General features: G+C 45.0%; 3 protein-coding genes across 3 annotated transcripts; all 3 read right to left on the reverse strand.

Annotated features, from left to right (window-relative positions):
• Positions 1-2,497: 2,497 nt before the first annotated feature.
• JR316_0009511 (putative alpha/beta-glucosidase agdC) lies at positions 2,498-5,801 on the reverse strand (the record flags this gene model as incomplete). The annotated part of the gene is made up of 12 exons (XM_047895213.1): positions 2,498-3,200; positions 3,250-3,332; positions 3,387-3,457; positions 3,516-3,798; positions 3,852-4,061; positions 4,120-4,210; positions 4,261-4,285; positions 4,411-4,539; positions 4,592-4,696; positions 4,746-4,823; positions 4,878-5,510; positions 5,561-5,801. 12 exons carry the CDS (start codon positions 5,799-5,801, stop codon positions 2,498-2,500), a joined length of 2,652 nt encoding a protein of 883 aa, XP_047744932.1.
• Positions 5,802-8,108: 2,307 nt separating this feature from the next.
• JR316_0009512 (uncharacterized protein) lies at positions 8,109-9,397 on the reverse strand (the record flags this gene model as incomplete). The annotated part of the gene is made up of 7 exons (XM_047895214.1): positions 8,109-8,134; positions 8,263-8,295; positions 8,356-8,796; positions 8,917-9,007; positions 9,064-9,149; positions 9,229-9,261; positions 9,319-9,397. 7 exons carry the CDS (start codon positions 9,395-9,397, stop codon positions 8,109-8,111), a joined length of 789 nt encoding a protein of 262 aa, XP_047744933.1.
• Positions 9,398-10,402: 1,005 nt separating this feature from the next.
• JR316_0009513 (Cyclochlorotine biosynthesis protein O) lies at positions 10,403-11,157 on the reverse strand (the record flags this gene model as incomplete). Its single annotated transcript, XM_047895215.1, has 4 exons — positions 10,403-10,617; positions 10,678-10,765; positions 10,814-10,950; positions 11,004-11,157. 4 exons carry the CDS (start codon positions 11,155-11,157, stop codon positions 10,403-10,405), a joined length of 594 nt encoding a protein of 197 aa, XP_047744934.1.
• Positions 11,158-15,497: the final 4,340 nt, after the last annotated feature.

Below are 15,497 nucleotides of genomic sequence, written 5' to 3' on the forward strand. Positions count from 1 at the left end.
AAAAAAACCCGGACTGCACGTATGACGACACTGGCATTCGGCAGCGGCAAAAATGGAGAACCTTCGTCGGTAGAGTCCGAAGAACTTCCTGGCACGACAGTCCTTAGAAGTTATGTTTAAAACAACCGCCATACCTTCACATTCGTTTGTTAGGTGCTATAACACCCAGGAACCTCTCCTATATGCGTTCTAGATTTTGGAAGGTTTGAGGGCCCTGCAGGACATTTTTTGGGGAAATGATGTCCTGTTTGGCGGATTCAAGGTCGGAATTTATGGTCCGACATGATTGTGAAATACTCGAGCCGATTATAAAAAGCTCGATACATTGGATCAACATATATTAGAACTGCGATTCATGTCAGCTTGATCCGGTAGTGTTCCGATTGATTTTTTTCTGCACAAAACATGGGAATTTGAATTTTGGAATCGGGACTACTGACCGAGTTGCTAGATATCATGCCATGCTCGGCAGCAGGCTCATGTTTGACAACCACCTGTCAGAACACGTCTTCTAGGCTTCTATTAGAACTATTAAAAGAAACAGACCGCATCCTCTAACTTGATAGCTCATGGACTGGAGTGACTACTATCCCGGCTGTCCCGCCGGTTACCGTCTTCTCCAAACAAGCGAAGTGCTTATGATAAGGTTAGTTTCTTCGGAGCTTTCGTGACTCCCAGGCAGAGTCGCGACTTCTTGATGTCTCTGAGCGCCCCTCACTCACAGCACTCTCGTTCGTTCATAGCAAAGGGAAATGGAGCGGCTGGAATTGAAACCATGACGCTTGTGTCAATCTTTGTACAATCTATTCTTTATGGTGAGTTTCTTTGGTTGTCAGTGGCATGCTCTACTCACCAATTGTCTGTGTTTTCAGGCCTTTTTATTGTTCTATTCATTGCGTCAACTGCCATACTGCTTCGAAAGTCAAGACTTCAGAAGAAACCTATTAACAAACCAATGCTCACTGCATCGTTGACCATGTTCATTCTTGCCACTGTGGTAAGGACGAGTTGATTGAATATTTTGAGCTCCAGTTCCTTCACTTACCTTTCTTGTAGCATCTGGCAGCTGACTTGAGACGGGTGTTGGACGCATTCGTTCGGCATGCAGAACAACCTGGGGGAACCAAAGGATACCTTTCGCTCGTTAGTGAGCCAACCTATGTCTTGCAAAGCACAGCCTATGGAACACAAACTCTTGTTGGGGATGCCTTTATGGTGAGTCGATAGTGGTCATCTATGTTGTGGGTATTGATATCTTCAGCTCTACCGCTTGCACCTGGTTTGGAACGGGGATATGAAGATTGTTGTTCCACTTCTGGTGTGCTACATAGCCAGCGCTGGTCGGACTCGTTTCCGATTTTGAAGTGATACAACTGATTCTCTTACAGGTGTTGGACTGGGTGCAGTACAAGGATTTGCTCGCTCAGGACCGCATCCATCCGATATATTCATTGGGTCTCTAGGGCGATGGAGCATTTCTTTCTTTTCTCTCACGTTATTTACCAACCTCACTTGCACAGGTATATATTTCATATTTTTTGAGTCCTTTTTGTTTATTTAACGATATACATCCAGTTTTGATTGCTTTAAAAATCTGGTGGATGCACAAAAGAACTAAATCCATAGTTTCGGGAGTCAGCGTTCTCCCAGCCATGGTCATCATCATTGAATCAGGAGCTCTCTATTCTGCGGTGTTGATCATCTTGCTAACGACTTATGCCGCCGGGAGCTATTCGCAGTACATAGCACTAGATGCGGTATGTCTACATTACTTTAGCCCTGCTACGAACTTTGACTGACCTCCAAAGCAACAGGTGACTCAAATTATTGTGCGTATTTCTCGTCAATTTTCCATGCCTCAATTGAAGTTTCTCCTCGTACCAGGGAATCACTTTCTCTCTTGTTATTATCCGCGTCGGACTAAAGATATCGGATGACCGCAAGCAAAAACAAGGTGGCAGGCTGACCACGCTAGTTTTTGGCGGCAGCACGGAAGCAAGAACCATGGATGACCCGGAGTCAGATTATGTCATTGACTTACGGCCCTTTCGTGGGCAGATAGACATCGTTGTCAAGACAGAAGAGCATACTACAGAAGCGACCGATCGCATAGCGGCGGAGACGTGATTCAAAAGTAGCGACCGCTTTTTGCAGTGCACTGCCAGCCTGACAAGCCGAATATCAGATGAGCGCACCATATATCTGGCAGGCTATTGCATAGTCGGTCTCTTTAAACGGCACTGCTTACGGTGTCGTTTACAACCGTACTATTGTGTATTAATATGTAAACAAATGTGCTACATTCTTGTACAAGAGAACAACTTTCTCAAATCAATGTGAGATTGGCAATGGCACTTCAGCGTGACCGTAGAGGTCCTTGGTATCATCTTGATTTAATTTTTTTGGTCTTCGATTATCTCACTCGGAAAGCCTTTTAACAAAATATATAAAGCGCAATTTTGTTTAAATAAATATATAGATCTATATAAATCTACAGTTACCTCGAATACTGAACGGAGAATCCTTTGTTGAAGGCAACACCAACAGTAACATCCAACACCTTGTTGGCAGCATCATAAGAAACATCGGACCTTTTCACCGACCTGCCATCAACCGTCACCCTCGAAGGGTTGGCATTAACCCCGAGGAATCTCACACGGGCAACATTGACGCCCGTGCGGTATCCAAAACGACCGGACACATCCAGCTTGCCATTCGAGAACGCGAACTTGACATTGGTCGAAGAGGTAACGACGAGAGATTCCCCGTCATCGATGTACAGGGAGCCAGAGGCCTCTCCACGTGCGTTGGGCGCGACGACGAGCTCAAAGTCTGTCTTGCGCAGCTCGATGGTGGTCATGGCGGACTTGCTGCGAAGGGGCAGGACGACACCGCTCTTGATGTGCAGAGGGATCTCAGTGAAGCTAACATTCTCGAATTTAACGAAGGAGCCGGTGCCTTGAACGGGCGCGAGCGTGTTGAAGTCATAGAAGGTATCCTTAGGGAGATAGATGGAGACCGACGTGGCGTCATCTTCAGTGACTGGAGAAACGAGGATGGAGTCTCCGTAGAAGAACTGGAGGTCAATGGGGAAGGTGTTACTGTCCTTGGGGTACTTAAACCACAAGGGATGGAGGACGGGAGTTCCATCAAGATGGGCTTGGTGGAAGGCGGTGTAAAGATAGTCCATTAGACGGTAGCTTGACCCTTCATTAGCAGGGGCTGAAGGGATTTCTAAAAAAAACATACCGAACATCGATAGCGGACCTCGCAGCCTCAGCAACAGTGGGCCAGATGTAGAACTCCTGACTGATGGAGTCTTCGCCGTTGTGCTAATGACAGATTTGAGAATGAAGGTTCGAAAAAGTACAAAATAAATCACGAACATTGCGCATGAAGGGTTGGAAGGCTCCAAGCGAAGCCCAACGTGCGCAGAGCGTTTCAGTTGTATTGCCACCTATGAAAAACCACAGTTTGAGTATATGGAATTCGTATTAATCAGTGAAAGGGCTTACCGAAGCCACAAATATCGCTGCCCACCATGGGGACCTGATAAATGGAGGCAAAGCCAAGCATCCCAGCGATAGAGAAGCGGTAGTGGTCCCACAAGCTAAGATTATCCCCAAGCCATTTGCCGACGTGAGCACCGGCGCCAGCAAAGGTAGAGCGAGTGATGATCAAGGGCTTCTTGGACGGGCGGCGTGCCAGCATCGCATGACGAGTCTCCGTGGACATCATTGAACCATAGAGATTGTGTGTATCATACTGAGTTAATCCATTGTATTGCTTGATGGAGGTCTGTGAGGCTTGGGTAAGCGATGGTTATTGTGGAGAGAGTACGTGCTGCCTACATCGGCGGTTTTGTTCGACAGTGACCCAATAGCATTGTCGATAGCGTATGGAGGGTTAATGATGTCATCCCTCTTGCTAAGCTGTGCAACTTCGGCGGAAGTGTTGGTAAAGAGCGGTGTATCAGCATTGGGAGGGAGTCGGGGACGAGGGGGAGGAAGCTTCTGCTCGATAGACTGGGCGTATGGATCGGCGCAGGGAGCAATGCAGAACTGAAATTTCGAGCAATTATTGAATGGCACAAGGTTTTGAGAAACTAATGACTCTTACACTGGCAGGTTCGTTCATGTCGATCCAAACACCGTCGATATCAACGCCAGTTTGAGGGTTGTAGAAGCGCTTAAATTGATTTGTCCAGTACCTTACACGCCCATATTAGTTGTTGATCGCCGCGAAAATAAACAAACTCACTTGCGAATATTCTTGTGGAACCAATCTGAAAGTACAATCGTTCAGTTGAGTCTAAATTCACGTTCACTTTTCTAAGCTTACCAGGGAAAACGCTAACACCTATGGTAAATGCTTAGAAACATTTACAGAACGCGCGAATGCAATACGTACCTGCCCAAACAAGGCCGATGTAGGGGTCTCCGGTACTATTTTTCAAATAAATATCGAGCTCCTTCCCTTCTTCATATGCGGCATAGCCTTCCCCGGGGAAATATCCGATGGCGGGATCTGTCATCATAACTGTGCGTGCAGTCGTTAGGAATTGTGATGAGTGATGTATAATAGTACTTGCTGTATTTCTGTCCCTTTCCATGGAGGTAATCAACGATTTCCCTGACCTTCTTCAGAGGGAAGTAATCGGGATCGAGGGTGAAAGTCCTTCGCCTGTCCATGTAATCTGTAATACGGTTAGACTGGCTATACGTATAGGAAAGGGTAAAACTTACCAATATCTGTCCACATTGTTTCGAGGGGGATCTTGGAAGCTGCGTATCTGACAATAACATTGGCAACATCAACAAAATCTGCAACAAACAGTGTAAGAAATTGGAGGTTCAACAAATGTTAAAAGAGCGAACCTCTGTAGCCGAATCGACACTGGTGGAACCCAAACGACCAGTATGGTACTTCCGCGGGTAGTCCAACAACCTCAGAATATTGACGGGCTAATTCAGTGGGATCCCGTTCGCTGCCGGCAAGGAAATAGAAATCGAGAACACCTCCGATGATATTGTATTCAAGCGAGTTGCTGTTCAACTTGATATCCATGCCGTTCGAGTTGAGCAAGAAGACACCGTGGGTACCAGTCGTACGATGCTCAAAGTAGACGGGGTGGTTACCGTACAAGTTCGATCTGGGTGAAATGCCATACGCATCCCTCGACCAGAGAGTCAGGGTCAGGTTGTCGGTCGGAAGGTGGAAAGGATTTGTGTGCTCTCCGAGACCATAAATGTTGGGGTTCTGAGGCAAGTTGGTCTTGACACGAAGATACTGGGGTTCGAATATTAAAGGGTTGCCTGCAGTCGAAAATAGGACCTCGCGAGTGTTGGCACGATACACAGAGAATGAGAAGGGAGAAGTCGTGTAGTTGAAACGTATATTAGCGGCTTGCGGTGGCACAGAACGTCTGGCATCGGGGCGGGGAAAAACTGAAGCAGGTACTTCATATCGGGCGGCGGACGCGTCAACAATTTTGACGTGGATACGGTCGGCTGAAAAATAAGGTTAGCATTCGTCGATGATGAGAAGTCCAGTCCCCTACAGGTCTCGTATACAACGTTGAGGGACAGTTTGTTGATGTCGGGGCCAAAGACGTTGCATCCTGAGCCTCTCAGCGTAAGATCTGCGGTAAGCCCGTCGCGTTTTGTCCTAACATTGGTGGCAGTGTAGCCAGGGCATGCTTGGAGGATGCTGGGATCGACAACAGCAGCAAGGGTAGATACTGGCAGAAGAGATAAAGCTACAAGGGCGCGTAGCTTCGAGTTCCGATGCTGGTTGGACATCATGAGAAGGACCACAAAGAAAAGAGCAGAAAAGCGAACCACTTTATACTGCTAGACATGCAAAGCATGAACTTGGTGTTGCATTTCTCGGCTACAATGCATTTCCTTGGTAAATTGCATCTGATATGAGTCGGTAGAGTCCAATTTCTGATTAAGCCTTTGGTTTACCTTTCAGCCTGGCCCAAGAGTCGTTGCGCACGATGGGGGACTCTAGAAACCCGAGTTAGAAAACATCCGCATCCGATTTACAGACAAAAACCGGCCCTAAGTGATGATATTGGTCACGAGGCATGACCCCACATATTTTGTTGGGGTCTCACACTGATCGCGTAGGCTTTACATGTTCATCTCAACTCCATCCGTCCATTGGTATCCAAATATCTGCGACGAAGACGATTTAGAGTCGCATATTCACTGGGTTGAAAATCAAATGCCTCTTCTACCGACCGTTGTCAAATTTATCTGGTTCCAAACTCTGGGGATCAAGAAGGATTTGAGCGGCGTCGACAGCCATTAACATCGGCACCCATGGGGTGAAGTGGGGTAATGTAAGGCACTTTCTGATACCAGTATTTTTTTACCAGGTCAGAAGACATCTCAAGACTTTCGACAACGTGGTCGAAGGCTCGGAACTCCCGAATGCTCAAGCGCTCAGGCCCAGGTTTCAAAAACTTGGCTCTAACATGGGAACCGAATTATCCTCTATGAAGCCTGTGGTTTATTGTACGCCCTGTGCCTATGATTTTATACATGATGCAAGTCTGCGACAATGATAGAGGTCAATGAAAGCAACATTTTGGCTTAGTGGCGCACTGAGCTGACTCCCTCGTTGCAGCTCAATATTATTGACCATGAACTTTTTTACTGTTCCATGAACCTTTCGCGGCCTTTCGCTCGTAAAGGGGTGCTTGGGATTTGGAGCACAACAAGAAGTTGAGATGTGCGTAATGACGGCGTATATGAAAAAGGCTCCAATAAAAGGTTCGGATCTCGCATGAATCGTAAGAAATGATACAAATCGAATATCACATTTTAGGACGTCCACCGACAGAAGCGCTCAAGCCACGATAGCGCCACGCGAGTTCCACGCGGTATTCAAACATTTTGGGTCCATGAATCCATTGCGGCCGATTGACCAGCATTCTGGCCGAGGAGTTCTTATGTCCGTCTGCAGCCGATGCATATAATTTGCCAGTACACCCACACAGCAGGCTTCAGTCACCCCTTACCACTCAAGACTATCTATCGCCCAATTGAATCTTTGAGCAAAATTACAGTTGCCGCGTCCATTCCCGGACCTTTGCATCAGCGAATGTTCGAGAAATAGCAATAAAATAATGTCCGGTGCCCCGCAACCTCAACCCCATGCGTTCCAAATTCGGGTAATTCTGGGCCTTGGCCTTCATCATGAATGATTTTACGTAGCTTGCCTCCAAAACCTACTCAGACCCGCCGAATTCCAATTGCGTTTCTCTGGGTCTTGTCCTGTTTCTAGAAGGAAATCTTAGCTCAATCATGCGGCGAGGAACCGCTTCCCAGTGACGTTCGCACACAGGATAATTTTGCTAAACGTTGCACGTTGTCATGTACTTCGTTCTTTCGCAGCAATCGTTCATGATTCTATCCATCCACAATCACTGTATGGTTATCAACGTTTGGTAGAATCGAGTGGTTTGAGCATCTAACTCGCCTCTGTGGTTTACTGTCTTTGTGCTCACACCTCGAGTAACGACCCATCTTTGATTGTATATACGCTAACTTGACTAATATCAACCAGCAGGCAAACGGGTAGAGTCATTTTGACTATCTTTTGACTATCTATTTACTAGTACTCGCTACTTCCACGCACCATTGACGATTTATATTCGTATCATGCTCATACGACCAAATGCAGTTACACTATTGCTGCGCAATATACTGACGGTGCTCTCGCGATTTCTTTTCATTGTTGAAGAATCACGATTGGTTGAATTGAAAGAGACTTGCTCTCTTCCGCCTTTACCTATACCTTGCTTTCGAAGTTGACCGCCCCATTACCGCATCTGAAAATTATGTGCGTAATGCTCTAACTTTTGTGGTGATTTGACTTTGAATTGACTTGAAATTTCAAACGGGCTTCAAAGAATAATTATTGATAAAATATTATGAGATAAAAAATCGTTGTGATATTTGTCGATCGATGTACTAAGCAAACGCTAAACGACCACGTAATTCTACTGTTAAATTGTCCATTCCGATAGGGATGTGCGAGTCGTTCTTTACCCGGCTAACGAAATAATGAACAGGTGCCGTGATTTATACCAAATTCTAGAAGGCAGTTCCCTGTTCGGAGCCTAGACGATAAAGTGTGAGTTAGTAAACTCCGTTTTGTAGTCGTTGAAGGCCCGAGGCATACTCTCTGCAAAGATTGGTTATTATTTTAGTATGACAGTACAATATGGCATAGAATAAATTTACACACCAGTCCTGCGGAAAGCAGTTCCCTGCTCAGAGGCTACAAAATAGAAGTCAGGACATTAATATTTATCAGGAGTTCAGAAGAGATTTTAAATACCATCAACGCGTTTAAAAGCCGTTCCCTGTTCACCGCGCTTGAATGCAGTGCTCTGCTCGTCACGTTTGAAAGCCGTGCCTTGTTCGCCACGTCGGAAAGCGGTGCTCTGCTCCTCACGCTTGAAGGCGGTCTCCTGCTCATCGCGCTTGAAAGCGGTCCCCTGATCATTGCGCTTGAAAGCGGTTCCTTGTTCGTCTCGCCTAAATTCAGTGCTCTGTTCGCCACGCTTGAAAGCAGTTCCTTGTTCGCCACGCTTGAAAGCAGTTCCCTGTTCGTCACGCTTGAACGCAGTGGACTGCTCGTCGCGCTTGAACGCAGTATTCTGCTCGCCACGTTTGAAAGCAGTACCTTGTTCATCACGTCGGAAAGTAGTGCCTTGTTCATCACGGCGGGACGCAGTGCCCTGTTCGCTACGTTTGAACGCGGTTCCCTGCTCGGCGTCTAAACCAAAATTCTCAAAACGGACAATGTTCGGGTGCAATTCAAAGAAGCATACCTTCTACTAAAAAGGCAAAAATTAAGAGCTGTCATAATTCTATTTCTAAATCAACAAAAACGTACCAGCTCTACGGAAGGCGGTTCCTTGTTCGGTGGCTGATAGAAGCTCAGGGAAAATGATATTGTAGGGGAGGAAGTTCATGGTGCTTACCCTCTATGAAAGAAGTTCAGAAATAGACAGAACCGGAATTTAGTGTAATTAGTACTCACTGGACCTACGGAACGCAGTTCCTTGCTCGGAAGCTTCGGAAAGTGTCGTTTATTTCCAAAGAGCAGCAAGACAGGATACAACCAAACTTACAAGGAATAAGATCTACAATTTGATTCAATATAAATATTGTATATAAGTAGGATATATAGCAAAGTAACACTCACCAGTCCTACGGAATGCGGTTCCCTGCTCTGAGTCTAAGTACAAGTATTATCATTCAGTCAAGGAGTGAAACATAAATTATGACCACATACTTTGGCTGGCTATTGGGCTAGCTGATACCATGAAGGCCGACATGGCGGTGACAGCAAAGAGCAAGTGCTTAAATTGCATGGTGAAAGTGTTGTGGCAAGGAACTTGTAGATGGGGGATCTAACTTTCGATAAATTTTTGACCATTTTTATATGAAAATTGAGCACCCGCAGCGAGGGTAATATTGTCGATTAGTAACGTAGGTTGTACGCGAGTCTCCCGGGTATGAGAAGGCATTGTTACATGGCTTCTTTTGTCCAGATTGCAAAAATCTTGTGATGGAGCCACAACAGTGGAATTGTATCGCCTCGTCCTCTGACACGGAACACATTTAAAACTATATTGATTAGCAGTTGAGTTTCTTTATTTTTGCCGACGTGTATTCATTCTGGCCCGAGTGTTTTCGTCGATTACGGCTCTCCGAGCGAGATTCTGAGAGAAAGGAACGAGGGTGAGCCCCACCGAGTAGGTCTTAGCCCGGATTAAACCTTGAAACATTGAGTGTCTGCTGACCGTTACTAAGACCAAGTCAATGGCTCAGATACCCATATCTGCAATCTTATACGGTGGAAGCTCACCAGGTGTGAAATACATATTGGTCATTAACCCCAATTCTATTTTTTAGAAAGTCTGAACTTTATCTTCAAACTAATAAAAGATTGTGATAGTGAGAACCCCTTTCTTCAATCTCATGCTAGACAGAGGGAACGCGGAAAATTTCTTTGGGGACTAGCGTCATCGATATCCCCATCAGTGGATTGTATTTTGAACATAGTTTGTCGAAGCTTGGATGTATTCATCTCAATATGACACGCGTCTCGCCGCACTTTACTCAGGATTATCATGTGGGCTACCCTTCTCTCAAGCACGGGAATCAAACTACGCATTCACGACGAAATTCTTGCATGAAAATACCGCTCAATAAAGCTTCCCGCTGTAGTTCTCAGTAGCATATTGCTCTGCCACAGCAAGAAAATAAACACAACTAACACATGTTATATCAACAATGATTCGAATCAATTTAACAAAATCTTATCGTGCTAGATTTAAGGAAAGTACACCAGATCAAACATCATCTACTAACACCTAATTGGGACTTCTACTGGTTTTATTCCTGACAATGTGATCGGATGGAACGTGAACGGCATTCTGAACTGCCCAATTGTAAATAGCGTCGAAACGACGGCATTGGTGTATCTTGTCAAAATTTGGGTGAGGTTTATCGCCCTTCCATCTGTATGTGAGTACAGTAACATCCCCAGCACACGATATGGTTTGTCGAAGCAATTCAATGCAATGATCTTGAATGTTTTTGAAAGGATTGAGCTTGGTTAAAGTTTCTGACATGGATCAAGAAATACCTAGGTGTCCTCTGAGTTCCTCCGCTGGTACTGTAAAGAAGCGGTCATCCTTGTAATACATCGGGTACGTTGCTTTGCGCAGTAAATTCTGGATATTTTTTTAGCCATCTTCGCCTTCTGAAGGTTCAATACTTACTACACAATGAAGCTGATGGAGAACCCCGACTGAGGCCATGGCACCGCCGCCGTCTTCTTCAGAGAATTTTACCAAAGTTTCATTGTCTTCAGTGTTAACCAATGACAACCATTCCATCGGGATTCTCATAGGGCGCACTGGTGGAGGTATTTTAGTATCCCAAGTATGGCTATAAAAGCAGTATCTCTACCGTCATCTGTTATCTTGTCCCAAGCTGCAGTAATCTCCGGTGTTGGGTGCCCCTGGTAAAGCATAGACTCTTCTGATGATAGATTGAAGAGACGTGGGTAGTAGTTTATAACACCAGATGCGGGCGCTAAAAAGCGTAAATAAGTATGTTTCATAGAGAAATCATAATGACCTACAAAACGATGTCACTCGGGAAATGAACTCTTGTTCAATATCGTGCCTGATGCGTAGCGCTTCAAGAAAGAACAATATACCGGCTGTAAGGAAGACGATGTTCAAAGTAGTTGCACAGAAGAAGGCAGCCCTAGAGTATGACCTTGGAGGTTGTTTTGGAGTAACTCTGGGAAGCAAATTCTCTAAGGAGGGCGTTTCGCCCTTGTCATCAAGGAGGGAGTATACTGGATGGTCAGGCATGACAAAAGAAAACAATCTCTGAGAAATAAGAACGGATGTGTTAAATGCTCTAATATCGCTTGAGAGTCTTGATTGTGTTTTGGGGGAGCAAATGGAATCAAAATTATTCCGAATAACTTCAGAAACTCGATAAATTTCCCCGAGATCCGCTCATATTAACTCTCCGGTCTGACCATTGGCTTTGTTGTAACACTGACCTTGAGTTAACTTGGATGCATTGGCACGCGCGAAAGGGGATGTCTCAGGCTTTGAGTATAACTGCGTAGCATTGGCAAATAACCCCTTTTTGTAAAGCCGTGTCAATTTAAAACTACCCGATGCGTACAATTACGATCTTCAGTTTAGGAAGGGTAGTTGAATACTGGTTATAATCGTAGAAAACGATTTCTCCCGTGGGAGTTTGAAGTAGAAATAATTTGCCAATCCTTTTGGAAGTTTACCAAAGTTTACCATCAATTGCCATAACCCCCAGGGAAGAAATTTTGGTCATCCACAACAAGTCAGATAGCCTAGCGATTGGGAAATGGTTGATACCATGCTAATTTGTGGAAAAAAAAAATTCACTGCGGCTGAGCGGCTTTCAGCTCCACTCCCTGTCATATTTCTATTTCTGTTCAACTTTGTTTCTTGCTTCGCCCATACTGGGCCGGTAACAAATCTATTCCAGTCTATAGAAGTATAACTTGAGTTTGATTCTTATGCCATTTTTCTCTCATAGCATTCTCGGTTACGTGTACAATTACGATAGATGCCTCAGTCTATCATCACGATGAAGTTTAATGGATTGATAGGATTGCCAGTGATACTAAACATAATTTTGAACCTTGTAACTTGGTCTATCCTCGCTTTTGATGGTGCTGAGATCCACGATATTGTGTGGCTCTGAGCTGTCGGCCGTTCGCCCCCCTTGCCTTGGACGTGATCCCTTGCCTTGGACGTGATCCCTTGCCTTGGACGTGATCCCTTGCCTTGGACGTGATGGGTGTGCTGTCATCCTGGAACTTTACAGTGGCTGCGCCTTTTTGCTTGACAGCCCCAAAGCGCCGTACAACTACGAGAGAGAGGACAACGCCCTATTAATTAGCACTCGGTACAGTTATTACTTCAGAAAAACATTCACAATAACTTGTGTGACCTGAAGCTGGAGCTGTACTCCACTTCAATCACACATATAAATTATAATATCAGGACTCACTGCATCGAAAAGAATATACGGGGAAAAAACTGCCGTAACGGTATAAAGAAAGAGGAAGGATCAAGTAGACCGAGTAATATATTGCCCCCGATTCAGTGATAATTTCCATCGTTGGAAGGACACTTTCCTTGGACCTCATGACGTGTGTTGTCTTGTGATGGATAAGCCAAATGATGACTGCGATCAACACACGCCAACAGCGCTCATGATGATGATGACAATCGTTCTCCAGATCGTGCCCTTAGGGGACATTTCGACGGGGTATCATGCCCACAAAGGGCTTTATCGACGGGGTATCGTGCCTTCAGTGGACATTTCGACGGGGTATCGTGCCCTTAGGGGACATTTCAACGGGGTATCATGCCCACAAAGGGCTTTATCGACGGGGTATCGTGCCCTTAGGGGACATTTCGGCGGGGTATCGTGCCTTCAGTGGACATTTCGACGGGGTATCGTGCCCTTAGGGGACATTTCAACGGGGTATCATGCCCACAAAGGGCTTTATCGACGGGGTATCGTGCCCTTAGGGGACATTTCGACGGGGTATCGTGCCCTTAGGGGACATTTCGGCGGGGTATTGTGCCTTCAGTGGACATTTTGACGGGGTATTGTGCCCTTAGGGGACATTTCGACGGGGTATCATGCCCACAAAGGGCTTTATCAACGGGGTATCGTGCCCCACAGGGGACTGTCTGCCTGGATTTCTTGCCCATATTGAACCTCTCATCCACAGCTTGTATGCACAGGGGTGGTCTCGAGAAGGAGTGGCTATTGTAGGTGACTGACATGCTGAGCATTGTGCCTATATGCTACCTAGCCTTAGCCACTAACTCAACTACTCCGTGCACTCGTCGACGCTCACAACGCCCAAGGCTGGTGCTCTGGTTGTTCAAATAAAGTACACTGCGGCTGAGACATGGTTTCAGTAAACAAGAGGGACTGCGTGACTTTATTATGGAATATTGATGTTTTGATTTTAGCAAGGTAACTTATTCGGCGCCTATTGCTGTTATACAGATAATGAGGCAGGAGCTTCTTATTGTAAATGTCGTTCAGTGTCATAGACGCATGCAAGTCGAGCGGATCCTGTTTGGTGTAGTGTTACAGGTCTTTGAAGAGGCTCCCATTTTCATCTTGTAAACTTACAGTATATTGTTAGAGGTTATTTGTATGCTCGCATATGGATCATGAATGGACTATAAATGAGATAAACTGTTGCTTTCAAATATGAAAGCAAACATGCCCGTTAAATTTGGACTCATGGATGCTAATCAGCGAGCCGGGTGCAGGGAAAGAATTGCCCTTGTCGCCCGTGACACAACTGCATGCGCCATGATGTTCTGTGTAGGACAGGGGAGGCTTCGGGCCCTTCCCGCTGCTACACACCGGGCGGCTCTGTTGAGGGCCGTTTGGTAATCTCGTAAACATAAACATAAACATAAACACTATACATAGAAAAATTTAAGTTTTAATCACCACAACTTAAATCAAAAAGGGAACCAGGGCCCAGGGTAACATACGTGTGCAACCTGTGTTCGTAAATAGTATCAGGGGGAAAAAAGAAAAAATTCATTGTTGGCGTGAGTGAATGAACACAGGCTCGTCTGAAGACACTCTGGAAAACCTTATTCTGTTATGCGGTCAAAGATCATCATTTGAACTACTTTGTAACTATCTTTCTGAGAAAAATTGTCTGCATATTCAGAAATTTACATACTGAATACATATGGAAGTGCAGAAGCTGTAGAACGATTTGGAAGTCATTCTGTAAAATTGTAATAAAATGTCTTGAAGCAATAGAAAGTATTCACGTCTTTTTCTCTAACTTTCTGTATTCTCCTGATAAAAACGTCACAGAAACCATCAATAATGTAAACATATACCTGCAGCCAATCCTCTAGATAGACAGACCCCGATACTTAGCACATAGTAGATGTCTTAGCGTAGAAAGGTGAGGGACACTCACCCGTGCACCTTAGCACATCGATTGCTTGCTGTACGATAATAAATAGGTTACAAAAAAACGTATTTGCGGTAAAATATTCGATCCTCAACGCAGTGCCGTACGGGTGATCATGCCGTGTGTGATCCGGTGCCTGTTTGGTCTCGGGCATGGGAACATAACGAACGCTCTTGTTTTCGGATTCTATAGACGTATAGCAAGGGTTTAAGTAAAAAATAAAAATAAATTTTGAACCACCTTTCTGTTCATATGGAAGAGAAAAATGGCAGATTGAGATCATCTCAACTGTATCCCGTGGAACAATAGTTTCAAGTCCGTTTGCGGACTGGCATTAGCCATCAATTGACAATGCATCAGGTTTGGGATTGAAATATTGAAACTCAGTTAGATGGCGTGGAAAACACTGCATCAATGATATTCGACGATGCCTATTTCGGGAACCATACTTCCGTATATCAACCATCATCCTCATCATACGCTGTTGATTACCCTTCAGTGGTCCATCTTTTGAGAAATTTTGTTCCCCAAATAGTAAATTTGACGGACACTGACATACATACTTAGCTGTGGAGGAAATCGATCACCTCAAACCAAACCGTTTTTCATAATCATGAAGATCGTGTTCAGCCCAGATGCACTTCCTTCTCTTCCGGTTTTCAGTCAGGCGGTGATCTCAGAAAATCGGGTGTATATATCAGGGAATATAGGATGTACAAAAGATTTTAAACTGGTTGAGGGTGGGGTGCAAGCACAGACGGTAATGAAGATCGATGTCCTTTATCTATGTTTGTTCACTATCTAGACAGCGTGCCGCAATGGAAAACATCTCAATCATCCTAAAAGAAGCTGGATCTGGACTGGATCACGTAGTCAAAGCAAATATCTACATGACTGATATGAAAAATGAGTTCCATCTGATGAAC

The sequence above is a fragment of the Psilocybe cubensis genome, chromosome 9, assembly GCF_017499595.1.
Source record: "Psilocybe cubensis strain MGC-MH-2018 chromosome 9, whole genome shotgun sequence".
Taxonomy (NCBI): Eukaryota; Fungi; Basidiomycota; class Agaricomycetes; order Agaricales; family Agrocybaceae; genus Psilocybe; species Psilocybe cubensis.